General features: G+C 49.5%; 1 protein-coding gene across 4 annotated transcripts in view; it reads left to right on the top strand.

The window, feature by feature from the left end:
• The window catches only part of CHSY1 (chondroitin sulfate synthase 1), a 60,778-nt gene that overhangs the window by 3,380 nt on the left and 41,098 nt on the right, over window positions 1–16,300 (top strand). For 2 of the 4 annotated variants that reach the window (XM_031587807.2, XM_090149119.1), the window contains exon 2: window positions 3,196–3,691. In XM_031587807.2, coding sequence (XP_031443667.2) covers window positions 3,196–3,691 — 496 coding nt within the window. Of the gene's footprint in view, window positions 1–2; window positions 191–3,195; window positions 3,692–16,300 lie in introns of those variants that run through there. The other 2 variants (XM_090149117.1, XM_090149118.1) reach the window with 2 other exon arrangements.

Genomic DNA, 16,300 nt, shown 5'->3' with positions numbered 1-16,300 from the left:
ATTTCAGATGGAGGGATCTTCCCAAGATCATGGAGTCCACTGGCCATCTGCCACGTGGCCTGGGGCTGTGGAACACACCCTGAGTCCACGTGCCTGCAGGTGATGGGTCAGTTTCCATCCTCCGTTTCACAGGGAAACCTGAGGTGGCAGGCTGTTGGTGCTGAGTCTGCAGAGCTGCTGATAAAGCAAGGTAATGCAAATAAATGAGGAACGCTGTGAAAACAGAAGATGCAGCGCTCTGTGTCTGTGCTCCTCCTGCCCTTAGCTGTGCTCTGTCAGTGTTACCTTCCCAGTGCATGGAGAAAGCAGGTTGCACATGGCCAGGCGTGCTGTCAGTGTGCTCTTGGGGAGGTAACAGAGAGCTGTGCTGTCCTGATTCACGAGCATCCTCCTATTTAACCGAGCAGATTCAGATTACACGGAGGAGATAAGGCTGGGGGTTGTTTGGTTTTTAAATGACCAATGCAGCGCACGTATCAGTTGTGTCCTGAACCTGATATTGCTCTCTGGGCAGTCGAGCATCCTGGAGCTTCAGCTGGCCAAGGCCACCAGCGGGGCTGGCAGGGTCTGGTGGCAGGGATGTGGTGACAGCTGAGGGTGACCAGGGAGTCCTCCTGAGGGAAGGGCAGTGCCAGGTTTCTCTACAGATATTTTCCTCTATGTTTTTTCTGTTTAATTATCAAACGTTCATTTGCAGATCTTACCTTAGAAGCCCTGACCAGGAGAGCAGTGTCAGCTTTGGGAGCAGTGCTGCAGCAGGGAGGTGTTGGCTGTGCCTGAGGAGCTGGGCAGGTCAGGCTGCTGCCCATAACCTGAGTCAGAGAACACAGTTAGAAGTACCTTTGATCAGAATCTAGCCCTGCATTTATCAGTCCTTAATCCTGGTGGAGACTGGGGTTGGAAAGATGCCTGTACAGTGATATGTGTGGCCTGTGACAAGAGGCAATGGCCCTAAGTTGCACGAGGGTGGGTCAGGTTGGATATTAGGGAATATTTATTCCAGGAAGAGTGGTGCTGCACCAGCACAGGCAGTGCAGGGGGTGGTGGGGTCACTGTCCCTGGAGGTGTCCCAGAACCACAGGGATGTGGCACTGGGGGATGTGGGCAGTGGGCATGCGGGTCGGGTTGGGGATCTCAGAGGTCATTTCCAGCCTTAGTGATTCTGTGATGTTACAGTCTGTGCTTTGGGTTCTTTTGGTAGGTGCTGTATCATGTATTGCAAACAAATTGTCCTGTCCCTGATGAGGGGACATATGAAGCAGCAAGCCATGGCTTGGACAAGAAGAGCAGCACATTGGTATTGTTATGGCCAGTGCTGAGCAGTGCTCACGCTGACACAGACACACAGGCAACTTTTTGGTGTGGGAGCACATTTCATCTGTCTGAGTTCAAACATGCATTGCAATCCCACAGCCACGTCCCAGTGCTGCCCCAGGCTGCAGTCACTGCATGGGCACGATCCGTTTCTGTGCACCATGACCCTGAAACTACAGGGAGATTTCTCTGCTTTCCTCCTGTTTTAGCATGAAACTTTAAATATGGCCCAGCTCCAAGAAACAATTGGGCCAAGCTGGCTTTGAGCCTGGGGCTTTAATGCAATATGAGGGCTGGAAATCAAATCTGCCCCGGTTTATAGATGTACATATGTTTTGTTCCGCCTCTGTTGAATGGGATCTCTGTGCTGACAGTACCAAAGGGGGTCCCAGGGTGAGGGAGACTGGTTAGAGGGAGGGGAGAAAATTGAAACCAGGAACCAGCAAGAGAAGGGCATTAGACATAGAAATAAAGTAAAACAGCGAAGGTCAGTCCTGCAGAGATCACAGCTGGTCACAGAGGTGGGATGAGCTGCAGTCTCAGCTCCCGCCTTTCCTTTCTCTGAGATGCGAATCTGAGTGTGTGTTGAACTTGCTTTTTGATGAAGTCCTTAAAGTGAGTTGCTATGGGAAGAGCAATTTCCCACCTAATCTTTTCATTCAAACCCTTTGATGTGCAACCAGAGCGTGGCTGTCAGAAAATAAACACGTTTCTTTGCAGCTAAGGGAGGCTGAAGATGAGGATGTGTCACTGCAAGACGGGCAGCTTGCCGCGCTCTGCCAGGATGTGACTATCACTGTGCATTAATTACATCACTGATGATTAAGGGCCCCATCACCTCTGTTGTGAAGTCAACAGGAATGTTTCCATTGACTTCATTCGCTGTGTGCTTCTGTGGGAAGCCAGGATCTAAACTTTTCCAATGTAACTCTACCCCTATGAGTAAGAAATGCAGAAGACAAAGCTTTTAAAGCAATTGGATGATATTCATTACACAAAGCTGAATTGGTGTCTAACTGTCCAAGTTGGTACGTAGTTAGACCCACTTAAATGCTTTAGCATTTCCCAGGCAAAGTTAAGGTTGGATTCTTTGGAAATATTTTTAAATTTCTGGCTCAGTGTGGTGGCTAATTCTGTACATTTCCAATTGCATGTGGTTTCTGCTGCCCAAAGTCTGTTCTGCTTTTGGCAAGGAACCCGTGCAGGGAGTCAGCTGGTAAAGTGATGGTGATGTATTGAAGGAGGACTGCATCCTTCACCTCAGAAGTGCCATTACATGTCTGTCATCGATGTTCCAGTCTGCTTTTTACACCAATCCTGTGCTGGTGTGACAGAGCCATCGTGTTGCTACCACACACTGTGCTTTTCCCATAGGGCACAGCCTCTGCGTTAATGTGTAATCTGCCATCTATTTAGCCCTTGGAAATCAGTACTTCTGAACGGGATTTTGAACTTTGAGGAGGCTTGGGGGAGATGGGATGTGGATATGATGCCGAATAACTCGCAGGGAACTTCTGAGGCATTAAATCCAGTTGTAGGGGCTTCTTGCCTGTCTTGGTTCGCTTTGTGTTGCTGTTAGATGGACACTGAATATGCTTAAGGACAGAGCGAACTGCTCTTACTGTATTATTTTTTACCAGGTGCAGCTGCAGTGTTCAGGTGCTCACTGTCTCAGATGTTTCTGCATGCTGCACCAGTTGCTCGAGGTGCAGCACGAATGCCTTCGTTTGCATGGAAAAAAAAATAACCCTTCCAGGCATTTAAAAAGAAAATCTGTGAAGCAAATGAGGTGTAGTTCCTTTGAGTTATCTCTGTTGGGTAGTGCTTTCTGCTTCCTTCTGTTTGCATACTCAATGAGTTCTTACTGTCTTTTTCGCCTAGAACCTGGTCCAAAAGCATTCCTGGCAAGGTTGAATTCTTCTCCAGTGAGGGTTCGGACACCTCCATCCCCATCCCCATCGTGCCGCTCCCAGGTGTCGATGACTCTTACCCACCCCAGAAGAAATCTTTTATGATGCTCAAATACATGCATGACCACTACTTGGACAAATATGAATGGTTTATGAGAGCCGATGACGACGTTTACATCAAAGGGGACAAACTGGAGAACTTCCTGAGGAGTTTGAACAGCAGTGAGCCCCTCTTTCTTGGGCAGACCGGCCTGGGCACCACGGAGGAGATGGGGAAGCTGGCGCTGGAGCCGGGCGAGAACTTCTGCATGGGGGGACCCGGAGTGATCATGAGCCGGGAGGTCCTGCGGAGAATGGTGCCCCACATTGGCGAGTGCCTGCGAGAGATGTACACCACCCACGAGGACGTGGAAGTGGGAAGATGCGTGCGGAGGTTTGCGGGCGTGCAGTGCGTGTGGTCATACGAGGTAAGGCTGGGGGGCAGGCAGCGTGTTTTGGGGGAGGCGGAGGCTGTAGGGCCACACAGCAGCTGCTCCAGAGCTCACCTTCCTTTGCCACTGGGTGGTTTTGGTGCTCTTGTTTCTTACACGTGTTGTCTCAGGAGAGTCCTGCTTGAACGTGAAAATGAGGAGGGAACCAGAGCCCAGCTGGGCACATTGGGATGGTGGGAGGAATGTTCGTTGTTTGTAACAGATATGTTTATTTAATCAAAAGGGGAATAAGCTTAAATAAGTGGTGACTTTTTTTGCTGGCTGTCACAGTATCAGCATGGAAAATAGGTGGTACCAATCCATGTTTCTTGTCACAGTTAAAAGATGCCAGGCAGACAGCTGTTGGCCTTGACAGTGGCAGAGTTTCCCAAACCACAACCACTGCAGACCTGCCTCATTGGCACTGGTGCTGTCATGCTGTCCTGCCAGCACCCACCAAGCAGCTCCTTGGTGACAGCAGGGCCAAGCCACTGCTCTGACACTGACGGACAGCATCTGCCCATGCTGCTGTGGCTGCAGGGTTGGCCAGCCTGCTTTTGGCAGCGCTTCGTGATGCTGTGGGGGGCAACGGGGTTCTCCTGCTGGGCTCCTCAGCTCTTTGAAGTGAGCCCTGGTTGTTTGCAGGCTGTCTGATTGGAAACAGCCGCTGGGCTCAACCTGCAGCTTCTCCTGGGGAAATGCTAGAGTTTCTCTGGGAAGTTAGCTAAGAGCGCAGCAGTGGGCGAATGGTTTATCTTTTTTATGCAAGCATTTATGAGTGGTTTACAACTGCTGCTTTGTCCTTTTATGAGATGTGGTAAAAAGGGAGATTCTTCCATCCATCTGACAGCGGAGCCGTGGTCACGGAGGCTGCTGCTGACTCCTCTTTCACTGGCAAAGCCTCGCGTTAAACTTTGACGTGTTTACTGAGTCCTCTGCCCCCAAGAGCTCGTGCTTCATTTCAGCTCGCAGTTCACTGACAGGAGAGCTGCTGTGGGAGGGGAAGGAGGCTTCCAGCAGCAGTAACTTACTCCTATCTTTTGTTCATAAAGGCTTTCTGGACCGCCGGTGGCTGTCCACATTCCCAGCTCACCGACCTGGAATTAGTCTGTGCGCTGCCAGCGTTGTGGTTAGGCCTTCACAAAGAGTCAGTAACGTTTTTTCCACAGTTTCTGGCAGCATAAAATTTTCACTTCAGTCATTCTGAATTGGAACAACTTTCATTATGAATGCCTCTACCGTGTGGTGTTTGGTACTTCCTGAAGGTCAGCGTTTTGGTCCTACTGAAACTGGCAGAGACCCTCCCTCAATTCACTGTGATCAGATTTTGGGTTGAAATAATGGCAGCGTGCAACCACACACCTCAGAGGCAGTTTTGTTTGATCAGCTTCTGTGGAGTGGCCTGCGGCACTGGGTTCTTCCAGGTGAGCTGCCTGGAGTTGCAGTGTGTGAGGTGTGTGAGCTGCAGGGCACTCAGAAGTGCTCGTGGCTCTGCGCTGCTGATGCTCACTTGTTTCTTGGAATCACAGAATGGCTTAAGGTGACCCTAAAGATGTTGCAGTTCCAACCCCTGCTGTGGGCTGGTTGCCCCCCACACCAGCTCAGGCTGCCCAGGGCCCCATCCAACCTCAGCATCTCCAGGTATGGGGTAACCCCAACTTCTTTCTTTGGGCCCATGCTCCGAGGCCAGTTTGGAGAGAGGGAAGACAACTTTGGGTGGTGCCACTTCCAAGAGGAGCAGCTCTGCTCTCATTCAGTTGAGGCCTCAGCTTCAAATCCTGCTGTCTTTTTGTGCTTTTCAACCTGGTCCTCTCACTGCCTGGCCAAGCAGATGAAACATGCCTGGTATTTTATCAAAGACAAAGCAGTAGCAGTGTGAAGCAGCACAGCTGTCCTAACAGCTGTGTTAGGGTAGCTGGGTGTAAAAGCGACATTTTCCACGTCTTGTACATTGATGAACGTCACGTAACAGGGCACTGCGAGCACTGTGCAGCGTTGTGTTGCATGGACTTCTGATGGAGCAGGTTTATCTGTGCTGGGGCGCAGCCACTGCCTTTCTCAGAATTCCCATTGAAAGGGAAGCGGCTGCAGCGTGAGGTTCCGCAAACAGGGCTGTGTTGGCCTCAGTAAAACCAAACCCAAGCAGCTCCACCTTCTCCTCCTGCACCGCCTCTCTGCAGGCTCACATTGCAGCAGCAGTGAGGAGCTCAGGTCCTTGGCTGGGCTGCCCCCAGCTCTTTGGTTTCAGCCCCAGCACACGCAGGGCCCCACTGGACTCCCCTCGGGCGGTTTCTTTTCCTGCACTGCCCTTGCCGTGGGCACTGCGCCCGGAGTCGTTTTACTCATTGCCACGACTGTCAGTGCCCCCTTTCTCTGATTTTAGGATCCTACAATGTCCTCACTGTGCTGCTCATCTTCGCTGTCTCTTTCTCTGGTGATGTGCCCAGCCGTGCCTCCAGTCCTGGCTCTGTGTGTTTTTTTTTTTCTGCTTTATAGGCAGCCTGTCTCTAAATCTGTCTCTAAACTTTTTTTTCTCCCTTTCCTGTGTTTCTGTTTCTGTCACTTTGCTGCTCTCTGCAGTGCCTCTCTGTTAGCAGCACCGCTTATCATTGCCCACCTTGAGACCTGTAAACATTTGTTGGTGCTCTTCCTGCCCTCAGGAGCTTTTCAGCAAATACAGTACAAGAATTGACACCGCGATTCTTTGGATGGACTTCCTGCTTCGCCCTGCCCAGGAAAGATGCAACAAAAACAGGGGTATGCTGCAGGAAAACCCAGCTCACCCTCCAGCTCACCCTCTGTAGCACCTATGGGCTTGGGGCTCCTATGGCTGATGTGTGGCTGTGGCTCTCCATGGGACAGGTCGAGTGAGTCATGAGTGAGACACACATCTTAAAAAGTTGAGTTCTTTATAGCAAAGATTATCATCACTGTAAAAAGAAAACCGAGGCTGCCATGGCTATCAACAAATAGTTCTAAACCTCAGCCATCTGTAGGGTGGAGCAGCCAAAGCTGTGGATAAAAACCCATAAAAAGAGCAGGGCTGTGAAATACCTGCAGAGTACAGATGGGAGCTTGATGGTTTACGAGGCAATATACAGTGCAGTCCTTTCTCTTGAAGAGGAGGAAAGGGTTGTGCTGCACTCGCTGGGACGTGACTCTGCATTTCGAGTGAATGTCGGAGCTTTGGACTCCTGGCACACTGCTGGGTGTTCTCTCAGAAACAATTTACGTACCTAAGTCTCCTTCCTTCTCCCATCTCCCCCTGGCAGCAATCTGGTTGGCACTGAGAAGATGCCAGGGCTGCTCCTGTGGTGCTGTGGCTTCGTGCACTGCCTTCGTGTCCCAGCACTGATGGCAGGCATCTCATCTGTGAGTTAACCATCACAACAAATTGCTGATCTCAGTTTTCATTTCAAGTTTAGGTTTCCTTTAAATGCATCTGAATTGTGAAACCATCCTTGTGTAGCTCAGTATCCTTTCCATCTTGTTTGTTGCAACGACTGAGCGTTGTTTCAGTATGGAGGGTTTGGTATCTTCACCTTAAGAGTGCTGGTACCTTTAACACGAGGTCTCTGTAGCTGCTGGAAATTAAGGTAGTGCTGATACATACCCCATTGTTTCTTCAGTAATGAACCCCTTTGTAAATGGCAAAGAAAAAAAAATTGTGACAAAGGGAGTGATCCTTGTTGGGCACCAAGGAGTGGTCCAACCTCCGGGTGTTGGCTGGGGAGGAGTGGGGTGCTGGTGGCTGTGGGTGGTGGGGGGCTTTGGGGAGGAGGGTGGGTTGTGTTGGCGTCTCGTGTGGTCTTTCATCTGCAGTAATTGAGGATAATTGCTACTCTGAAACTCACTGAAGTTAGGAAAACCCTCGAAGTGCACGTTCTATCTGCCAAGTACATTGGCAGTGCCAGAACATACTGTTTCTGGAATGGACTCTCCCCTGGGCAAAACTAAGGTTTATGGTTTTCTGTATGATAGCCAGAAGTCAAAAAAAAAAAAAAAAGAAGAAGAAGAAAAAGGCAAGTCCTGCAGCTATTGATCAGAACCCAAACGCTGGGGACAGATGCACCTCCTGCCTGCTGAACTCTGGCTCCCTTGCTTTGCCCTCTGAGAAAGGAGGAAGGAGAGCAGCCTGTTTCCATCTGGCTGATGCCCGGCATGGGGTGGGATGAGCAGGAATGGGCCCAGGGTTGCTGTGCTTTGGGCACCGTGGTTCTCCATGGGCTGCGCTGAGCTGTGCTGTTGGGTTGTTGGATCCTTGTGTTGGACTCCAGGCAGCAGATATATGAGGCTCGACGTGTCTTCTTGGGAGCAGCATCCAGCTGTGCTTCTGAAATCAGGTGCTCTGATTTATATGCGTTGTCCTGGCTTCAAAGCTTGTGCTCTTGTTTTCTACTTTTTCTTCTTTTTTTTTTTTTTAATTTTTGAAGTGAAAGTGCAGAACTTGGCAAGCCCGACAGCAGCAGAGACCTGCATCCCGCTGTGTGCATGCAGCCTCTTGAAGCTCTTCGTTCCAGGAACCTACAGTCTAAATCGTGTGTGTGTGACAGAGGGAGGATACGAGCATCCCAGTGCTGTGCGGTGCATGTTTATAAATGGACTTATCTTAAGCGGCGAGTTTAATCTTTGAGATGCTTCAGAGATGTCTGCTTGGCTTCAGATAAAGGTAGAGGTGGGTGTCCATTGGTCCTGGGGTGGTGCATGAGTAGACATCCCTCTTCGTGAGGGTAATGAGCAGCAATACTCTCAGAGCATACAGGTAAGAATAGAGAAGAGCCTTATCCGGGTGGGGGAGGTGATGCCTGGGGAGGCTGAAATGCCTGCTGATGGCACAGGGTGTCTGTGGTGTGAAGGGGGAGGCAGCAAGAGGTGACCACAGGGCCTAATTTTGGGAGCGATATTTGCTAAGGGGGAGGACAGAGAGGTCAGAGAAGGAGCAGAGGCAGCATTTTGGGTTGATGAAACCAAGATGTGGGTTGGGAGGGTTCGGAATAGGAGCAGTGATCTCAGATCTGCACCCAAGTCTTGACCAAACTCTTTCACTTCAGAAAATAATTACATATTTGAGAAACAAATATCTGAGAGAGGAAAAAGTGAAGGCATCACTGGATCGTTTCGTAGTGACCTCCAAACCTGGGCTGGTAAAGGATTTCTCTGTTATGGAGACCAAGAACCGCTTTGTATGATGGTCTGAGTGTTGGACCAGAGTCACCTGAGCCTGGATCTCACTGATTTCTGCTTGCCCTTGTTTTAAAAGGGGAACCCCATGTGATTTGTGCTTACACAAACCTTTGCAGGCTGCAGGTAATTGTTTGAGACTGACCCATTTTTGTGAGCACATGAGTAGTTAATCTGTTCCTGGTTGGCTGGATGAATTGCAGTGTCTGTGCTGAGGTTTTTTGGTGCTGTGGTGTAGACACTAAAGAAGCTTCACCGGTGACCCCAGGAAGCAGAAACATTGCTTTTTTCCCCATTACTGGCTTTTTGGAGTGCAGTGGTTCTGTTAAGATTGGGATCTGTCTGCCTGCTGAGTTTGGTAGCTGCCTGGATTAGCTGTTATCTTGAGGACAAGGCTAATCCTCCATTGCATGGTGGGATAAAGAACTCAAATAAAATGCCTCGTCATCCCAGCTGCTTAATTAAGGTGCATAGGAGATGTCCGAGGGTTTGGGTTTACTGGGTTTAGCAGCCGTGGGATAGGCAGAGGGGAGGCTGTGCCTTGAAGCTTTCTGGTGTATTTTTCTCTCCTGAAGCAATGGGGATATTTCCCCAGGTTTGAAGGATAGGTTCTTGCTGGAGCCAGGAGGCACAGCACTCAGATCCTTCCTTGTACCTAACGAGCTTTGTGCTGTAATCCCCGGTGAATGCCACCTGCCTGGGGCCCTTGGAAGGACACCAGTTGGTTCAGGATGGGATTGGAGTGGTTTAAAAGCCAGCAGAACCCCTCACCCCGGGGCAATAAACTGCTGCGTGCCGCTGTGCAAACAAATTCGTTGTGAAATGCCCCAAGTGACTGGGCTGTAAAAAAGAAAAGCAAATTGGCTTTCTCAGTCGAAGTGGATGTGAGGCAGCTTCAGCTGGGGCTCTTGGCATGGGGCTTTGTAGCTGGTGGATTGGGAGAGGGTAACAGTGACCTGGATGTTTTGGGAGGCTGTGTGTAAATCTGGGGGGAATAGCTGCTTTTTTCTGTTACCACCAAGTTGTGTAAGCAGTTAAAGCCCCGGCAGCACGGAGGTGTCAGAGCCTGTAAGGAAGGGAGACAAAAGCCAGGCCTGTTTGGAGATGGGAAATACAAACGAAGTGCTGATGTGGGGAAGGGGCTTAATGTAAACTGACTGAGGTCATTGAAGGGATGGCACATCCAGTTCAGATGCTCTTAGTGCTGGCTGCGTTACTCTTCTAATGTGATTTCTTTAATAAAGCAACTAAATTATTGCAGAGAAGAAACAAAAGGTGGTTTTTTTTTTTTTAATGGATGGGTGTGATGGATTTTATTAAAAAAAAAAACAAACAAAACAATTTACTGTAGAACATTTTTTTTTTTCCACTTTGAGTGAAGGCATCCAGATAATTACCTCGAGTTGCTCCAGACACTGCCTATAGCCAACCGTGCTGGTGTATTAATGTGCTTTGAAGGCTTTTCTTAATGTTTTGGGGAAAAGCAACACCCACTGGGCTGCTGCTGTCTGTGTGACTGCTGCTTCCTGCGCAGCCCTGCAGAAGATCATAGAATTGTAGAGTGCCTGGGTTGGATAACAGGGGGGTTGAAACTGGATGATGTGCAGGGTTGCCAACCACCAGACCAGGCTGCTCAGAGCCACATCCAGCCTGGATGATGCAGGATGACAGCCTCAGCACCAAGCTCTTGCAACAGGGCCGTAGCTTTGCTTGATGCCTGGTGGTTCTGCAGATGGTGTATGCAAACTGATGGCAGCACACAGCCCTTGCTGAAGGAGGATTAATTGTTCAGCATCTGTCTAACCTCATTTCCTGTGAAACCTCCCTGCTGAAGAGCTGCTGCTGTTGTTTTGTGTTCTAAAACCGTCTGATTTGGGGGGGGAAAAAAGAACTTTATTCTACTTTGCTGCACCTTCCTTAATTGATCTCTGAAATGCTTAAAACATTTTAGCACTAATTTCCTGAGTTAAGAGCTTATCTGGACTCCTGGCGGTGTGAACTTTTATGGTTATCAGCTGGAGACCTCTTAAAAGTCTTGCCAGAAATCCTGATTGCATGAAGGGTGGGGATTATCCTCCTACATGCTTAGAACAACGTGACCTTTATGTGTCACAGAGAAGCTGGGAACACAGTTGGAAGGGTTGGGGGACCTAACTGGCCTTGATTTCTTAAGACTTAAAGTTTTGGGTAGAAAGCGTGTCTGGGCTCCTTGCAGAACTGAAAGTTTAGTGCTGGTTATTTCTGGTTAGTTCACTTACAGGCAGAGTTCTGATGATGCCCTTGAGTTGTCAGTGATTGCTTGGATGCGTTTTGAGCACACATCTACAATCTTGTTGTGGTAATGAATCAAAAATGAAAGTTGTGACTGATTGGTGTCAGTGGGATTCTTCTACTGATTCAGCTTCGTGCTCAAGACTTGCAGTGCCAATGGAGAATTCAGAGAAAGAATCAAAGGCCTGAGTGCAACTTACATTGCCATTAACAACCGTGAGTGCTTTTAAGACTTTCTATATGGGAAATGTCAGCACTGCAAGCACTGAGAAAGAAGCCACTGCAATGAGGTGCTTACCAACCCTAGCAATTTTCCTGCTCCCAGCTGAGCTGTGCAGGCTGTGTGGCATGGCTTGTCCTGGCTCAGAACACGTGCAGGATGGAGCCCTGAGACATTTGCACAGAGCTGTGAGATGCTGCTCCTAGACTTCAGAGGCATTAGCTTAGGGAGGTGTTGAGGAGAAGGCACAGTGTGGATTGGAGGGACACGAGTAGGATCACGCCTGCTGGATCTAAACTCCACCCAAGGTTCTGAGTTTAATCCTTCAGACTGAATGGCTTTAGGGACTCCTGCTGAGTGCTGTATTTTTGTTCTTGCAGGCGCTTTTCAGAAGCATCCAATGCTCTCTGTAGATTAAGCACAGGTTCTTAGGCAGAGGTTAGCTCTAGCAATGCAATGAGTGGGAACCCATGGTTTGGGCTCAGTTCATAAGAAAACAGGAAAATGGGGAGAGAGAAGCTGCCTGCGGGTCCAGAAGTGCTCCTGTCACCTTCTTTGTATCAGAACAGGGAGAAGCAGCATGGCACCAGGAAACTCGCCCATGGTGGGGCTGCTGCAGCCCCTCCAAGCTCCAGCAGTGTGCTCTGAGAGGTACAAGCCTGATCCTGAAAACCCTGCTGGTGTTCACGGCTGCCACTTCAGATTGGTGCAGCTGGTTAGAGGAGTGCTCTGTTCGTATTAACGAGGGTTCCTCTGCTCGCAAGCCTTCAATGGGTTTAATTACTTGGCAGTAACTTCCTTAAACCTTATTTGAATTAAAGCTAAATGTTTTGGCTGGTTGTGTCACCACTGTATTAGTGAGGAATGCAGGAGAGAGTGCTAGTTTGTATTAACTGAGCTGCCTTAATCCTTTGTAACCACGCTTTGTAATATGTGTTACTGTCTTACAGAGAGAAGACATTTGCCCCTGAGAGCAGAGTTCACTCCTCAGCGTCTCTGTGAAAGGGGAAGTCCTTTGTCCTTCGTAAGGACTGAAAAAGTTCTTAGGAAGTGTGTGTTTGTAATTAACGTGAAGTGTAATCTTGCACAAGCAGTAGATGGCCATCTGGCTGTGTCTTAGGCCCAAACGTTTCATAAATCCTTTTTCCTGCAGTCCCCCTCCATATATGGGTGCAGACCCAACTTTTTTAGTCATTGCAGAGGGCCTCCAGAGCAGATGCTTCGCTAAAACCAGCCCTGTTGGACCAGAGTGACTGCAGAAGTCATGCTTCTCATCGTCGTGGTCCAGGTCAGCAGAAATACGCTTCCTGTGCACGCATATCTTTGCTGCCCTGACAAGAGAGAACTTTGTTTAACCTTCTCACAGATGATTTGTCAAGAAACCTCACCTTTACCTTACCTTGTGTGTTTGTGTAACCTTATCACAGCTTACAGCTGATGTGTTTGGTTTTGTATCCTTCTGCTGAAGACACTTCCTAACATCTTTGGCCAAGGGGAACTTTATTAAAGAAAAAACCAATAACTCAGAGACAATAGCGGGTTTAATCTTCATAAAGCAGCGGGGCTTTTGCTTCCCTGGCAATATGAGTAAGCTGTGACTTTTCCAGGTTTTGAGCAGAGCCATTTTTTTTTTTTTTCAACGTTTCCAAATAATCTTTTTTTATCCCCTTCTCTCTGGCTCCGTAGCACTAAAATCGTGCCGTGGTTGCTGCAGAAGCCTCTTGCAGCTGCACAGTCCTTGTTGCTGGGACCAGCTGGAAGCTGAGCCATCTCTGAGCCCACGGAATAACACGTTGAGCTGAACCCTGAGCTCTGCTGATGGTATCGTCGCTGCTGCTTGTGCTTGTTCTGAAGAAAAACCATCCACGTGGTTTCTTATCTATTGCAGGCCAGAAATAACAGCACAGCTCCTGCAGCCTTAAGGAATTAGTCCAGTCTAGGATGGGAAACTAGGGTGAAGGTGAAAAGGATATTTGACAGTGTGCAGGATAGCAGCTGGAGGCCTAGAGATGAGGATGTCGGGTGCGTGTCTGGCTGTGGAGCAGCGTCTGGGTGACCCCGGACTCCTCTGCAGGCACATGGGCTGTGGCTGCTCCATGCCATCTGCCCTCCTGCATCCCAGTGCAGAGGAAGTGTGCAATGTGCGGCCCCGCTCGTCCCGCGAGGTGGTCGGGGCTGTCTCACGGACAGAAATGCCTTGTTTCCCTCCAGCAGGCACAAAGGCTCTTTTATAGGAGCTCGGCCATACATCTGCCGAGGTGCCTCAGACTGTTAGCGCCGGTTGCTGCTGTGCGAGGTGCTCCCAGGCTGCGATGCACAGGGAGATGTTGTTTGCGTGCTGCCTCCCTTTCCGTCTGGGGACAAGGAGCTGTGCTGTGTCCTGCCCCGGGCAAAGCCAGCTCTGGTTGTGCTGGAGTGCTAGCTTGGAGGTTTTTGCTGTAAAGGCAGGACTGGGATCCTTCTGTTTCGCACTCGGGAGCTGAATTCGATGTCTGAATTTGCAGTGTGGCTGTGGGACAATAGCATGTTCGCTGGGGAAAAATTTGTTGAATTTCTACCCTGGAGACAGACCTGGTTTGGAACACTGTGTGTGCACCAGCGGAAGGACTCCATCCTTCACAGGGCACCTCACAGCTAGAAGGAAGCCCCAGCTTTAGAGATGTTCAGCTTTATTGCAGCCTCTGGATGACTTTCTTCCTGTCCTTCTCTTCCCCACCATCTCGCCCCATCTGCCCCAGTAATTTTTTTCCTGCGTTGTCCTCTTGCTGAAACCAGTCCTGCCCAGAAATGCACGCTCATCTTTTGAAATCCAGGGGAGGGAGCAAAGGGTGAGAGCATGCTGCCAACTGACAGAGTCCTGAATGAGTGCTGAACCTCTGCTGTTGGCTTTCAGGCATCTCTCAGGTATGCCATCTCCCAGTTCCTGTGTTTGGTTTACTCTGTTGGTTTTCCTTAACCCCACAAAGCTAGCTGACAGCTCCCCAGTTCCATTCCCAAATAGCATTCCCATGCTGTCACCGCTGACTTTTTGACTTAAAGTAGAGCTTGGCTGGAAAAACAACTTTTCATCAAATTACCATGAGATAGATCTTGTGGGATAAAGGAAGAGCAAAAGAGGGACGTGCCCTGTTTCCCATTAAGCTCCTTTGCTTTCACAGTGACATTCTCCTGTGGATAAATGCTGAAACCTGGCAGCTGGGGGTGGCACGGCGTGACTCGGGGCAGTGCTGCATGCCACCAGCTCCGTCCCTCGAGAGCAGCAGCCCTGCCCTGCAGCCACGTGTGCCCATACTTGCTCTGCTCTCTGGGGATTGTTGTTCCCTCACCACAGGTCTGCTGAGGCTTTGAAGATACGTTTCACAAGAGGATGAGAAATTACTTCTCAGCTTAATTTTAGACTGGTTGCTGTTTCTCAAGCAAGCTTGAAGAAGGGTGGTTTTGACCTTGCTTGCAGGGAAAACTCAGAACCGGCTTTCCCAGGACATTGAGGCAACTGTTACCTTGGGTCTAGAATTCTGTGCTTCAGCATCAAGGTGTCATGCAAACCTTTCCCATGCTCTCTCATCTTGTGGTGGAAGGAGCAGATGGTGGGGCACGGGAGGAGGAGCATTAGCGTGAGGTAGGGAGCCCAGCCTGGGGTCCTGCGTGCAGCTAAGCCACGCTTTCCTCCCTCCTGCCCCAGTCACTTCAATTAAAATTCCACCATCAGGGCTAAGGTGAGGGGAGGCAGGAGCTGACTTGTTTTCAGGGAGAAGTGAATTTTCTGCCAGAATGAGCCTTTTCCCAGGGTGAGCTCAGGAAGTGCCCCCTCCCCACCAGAATGGCGCAGAAAAGCCACAGGTAGAAATTGCAAAAAGCAATCAGCATTGTTTGCTTCGGTTCCCAGAGGGCATCAAAGAGTGAACAGACTGAAGTGGAAGCAAGGAGCCCTGCAGGGACAAAGCTGCAGTTCTCCCGCAGCCCTTCTGAACTGCAGCCCGGAGCTCTTATTGGAGGCAATTAGTTAATGAAGATGAGGGGTGCTGATAGGACCCACTGCTGGCATTGGGGAGCAGCACAGAGCAGTGGGGAAAAACCTCCTGGAGGTGAAAGGTGGCCAGAGTAAGAGTGAAACCCAGTGGGGTCTTGTTAGCGTGTGGAGTCCAAGTAATTCCAAATATTCTAAACAGAGGTCCCATGAGCAGAGATACGAGGGAACCAAATTCTTTCGGCGTTTGCAATATCAGGCTGACTAAAAGAGCTGCTCTTGTGCAATGCTCTGCTGCACGGTTACTGAGCAGATGTTGCTGCTTTTGTAACTGCTGCTCAGAGTTTCTGGTCTGTCTGCCTATATGTAAATCAGGTGGTCCGTTAGGGGTGTTGGTGTTCGCAGTAATAAAAGGTGAGGTTGAAGTGCTGAGGGCTAAGCTATCTCTTGCAGTTACTGAAGGTACTGTCGCCTTATGGAGTGTGAGGACAACCCCTTAAATGCACTTAACCTTGGTTGCAGATAGCTTTTCTGGTAAGAATAAGGGAGCTGGACATGATGATGGGAAAGGCAGAAGAGAACTGGGATGTGCTTTAGAAAGGAGATCAGCCTGAAATAAGTAAGTAAACAGTAAAATGTTGCAAGGTGCGAGTCAAGGAGCAACCTGCTGTTTTCCCTGGCTCTCAGTATGACACAGCTATAATCCTTAAAGCCGGAATCATATCTGATGGGCTACAATAATCTTATTTTTTCTAGACGTAGAACTCCCCAGTGCCTGTCTCCCCAAGGCAAAGAGGAATACCTGCCAAGCAAGCAATGCGCTCTGAAACTCAGCTGCTTTGGCATGGCAGCAAAACCACCCTGCGCTAATGTGACGAGTGTGATGCTGATGGGACGTGTTCTGGCATGGCATCCGACTGAAATCTAAGTGGGAGCACTCAGGCACCTGACTGGTGGCCAGCACAGA

Source organism: Phasianus colchicus, chromosome 12 (genome assembly GCF_987193195.1).
Source record: "Phasianus colchicus chromosome 12, bPhaCol1.hap1.1, whole genome shotgun sequence".
NCBI lineage: Eukaryota > Metazoa > Chordata > Aves > Galliformes > Phasianidae > Phasianus > Phasianus colchicus.
Note: the sequence above shows the minus strand (reverse complement) of the source record. Positions and strands in the feature narration are given on the sequence as shown.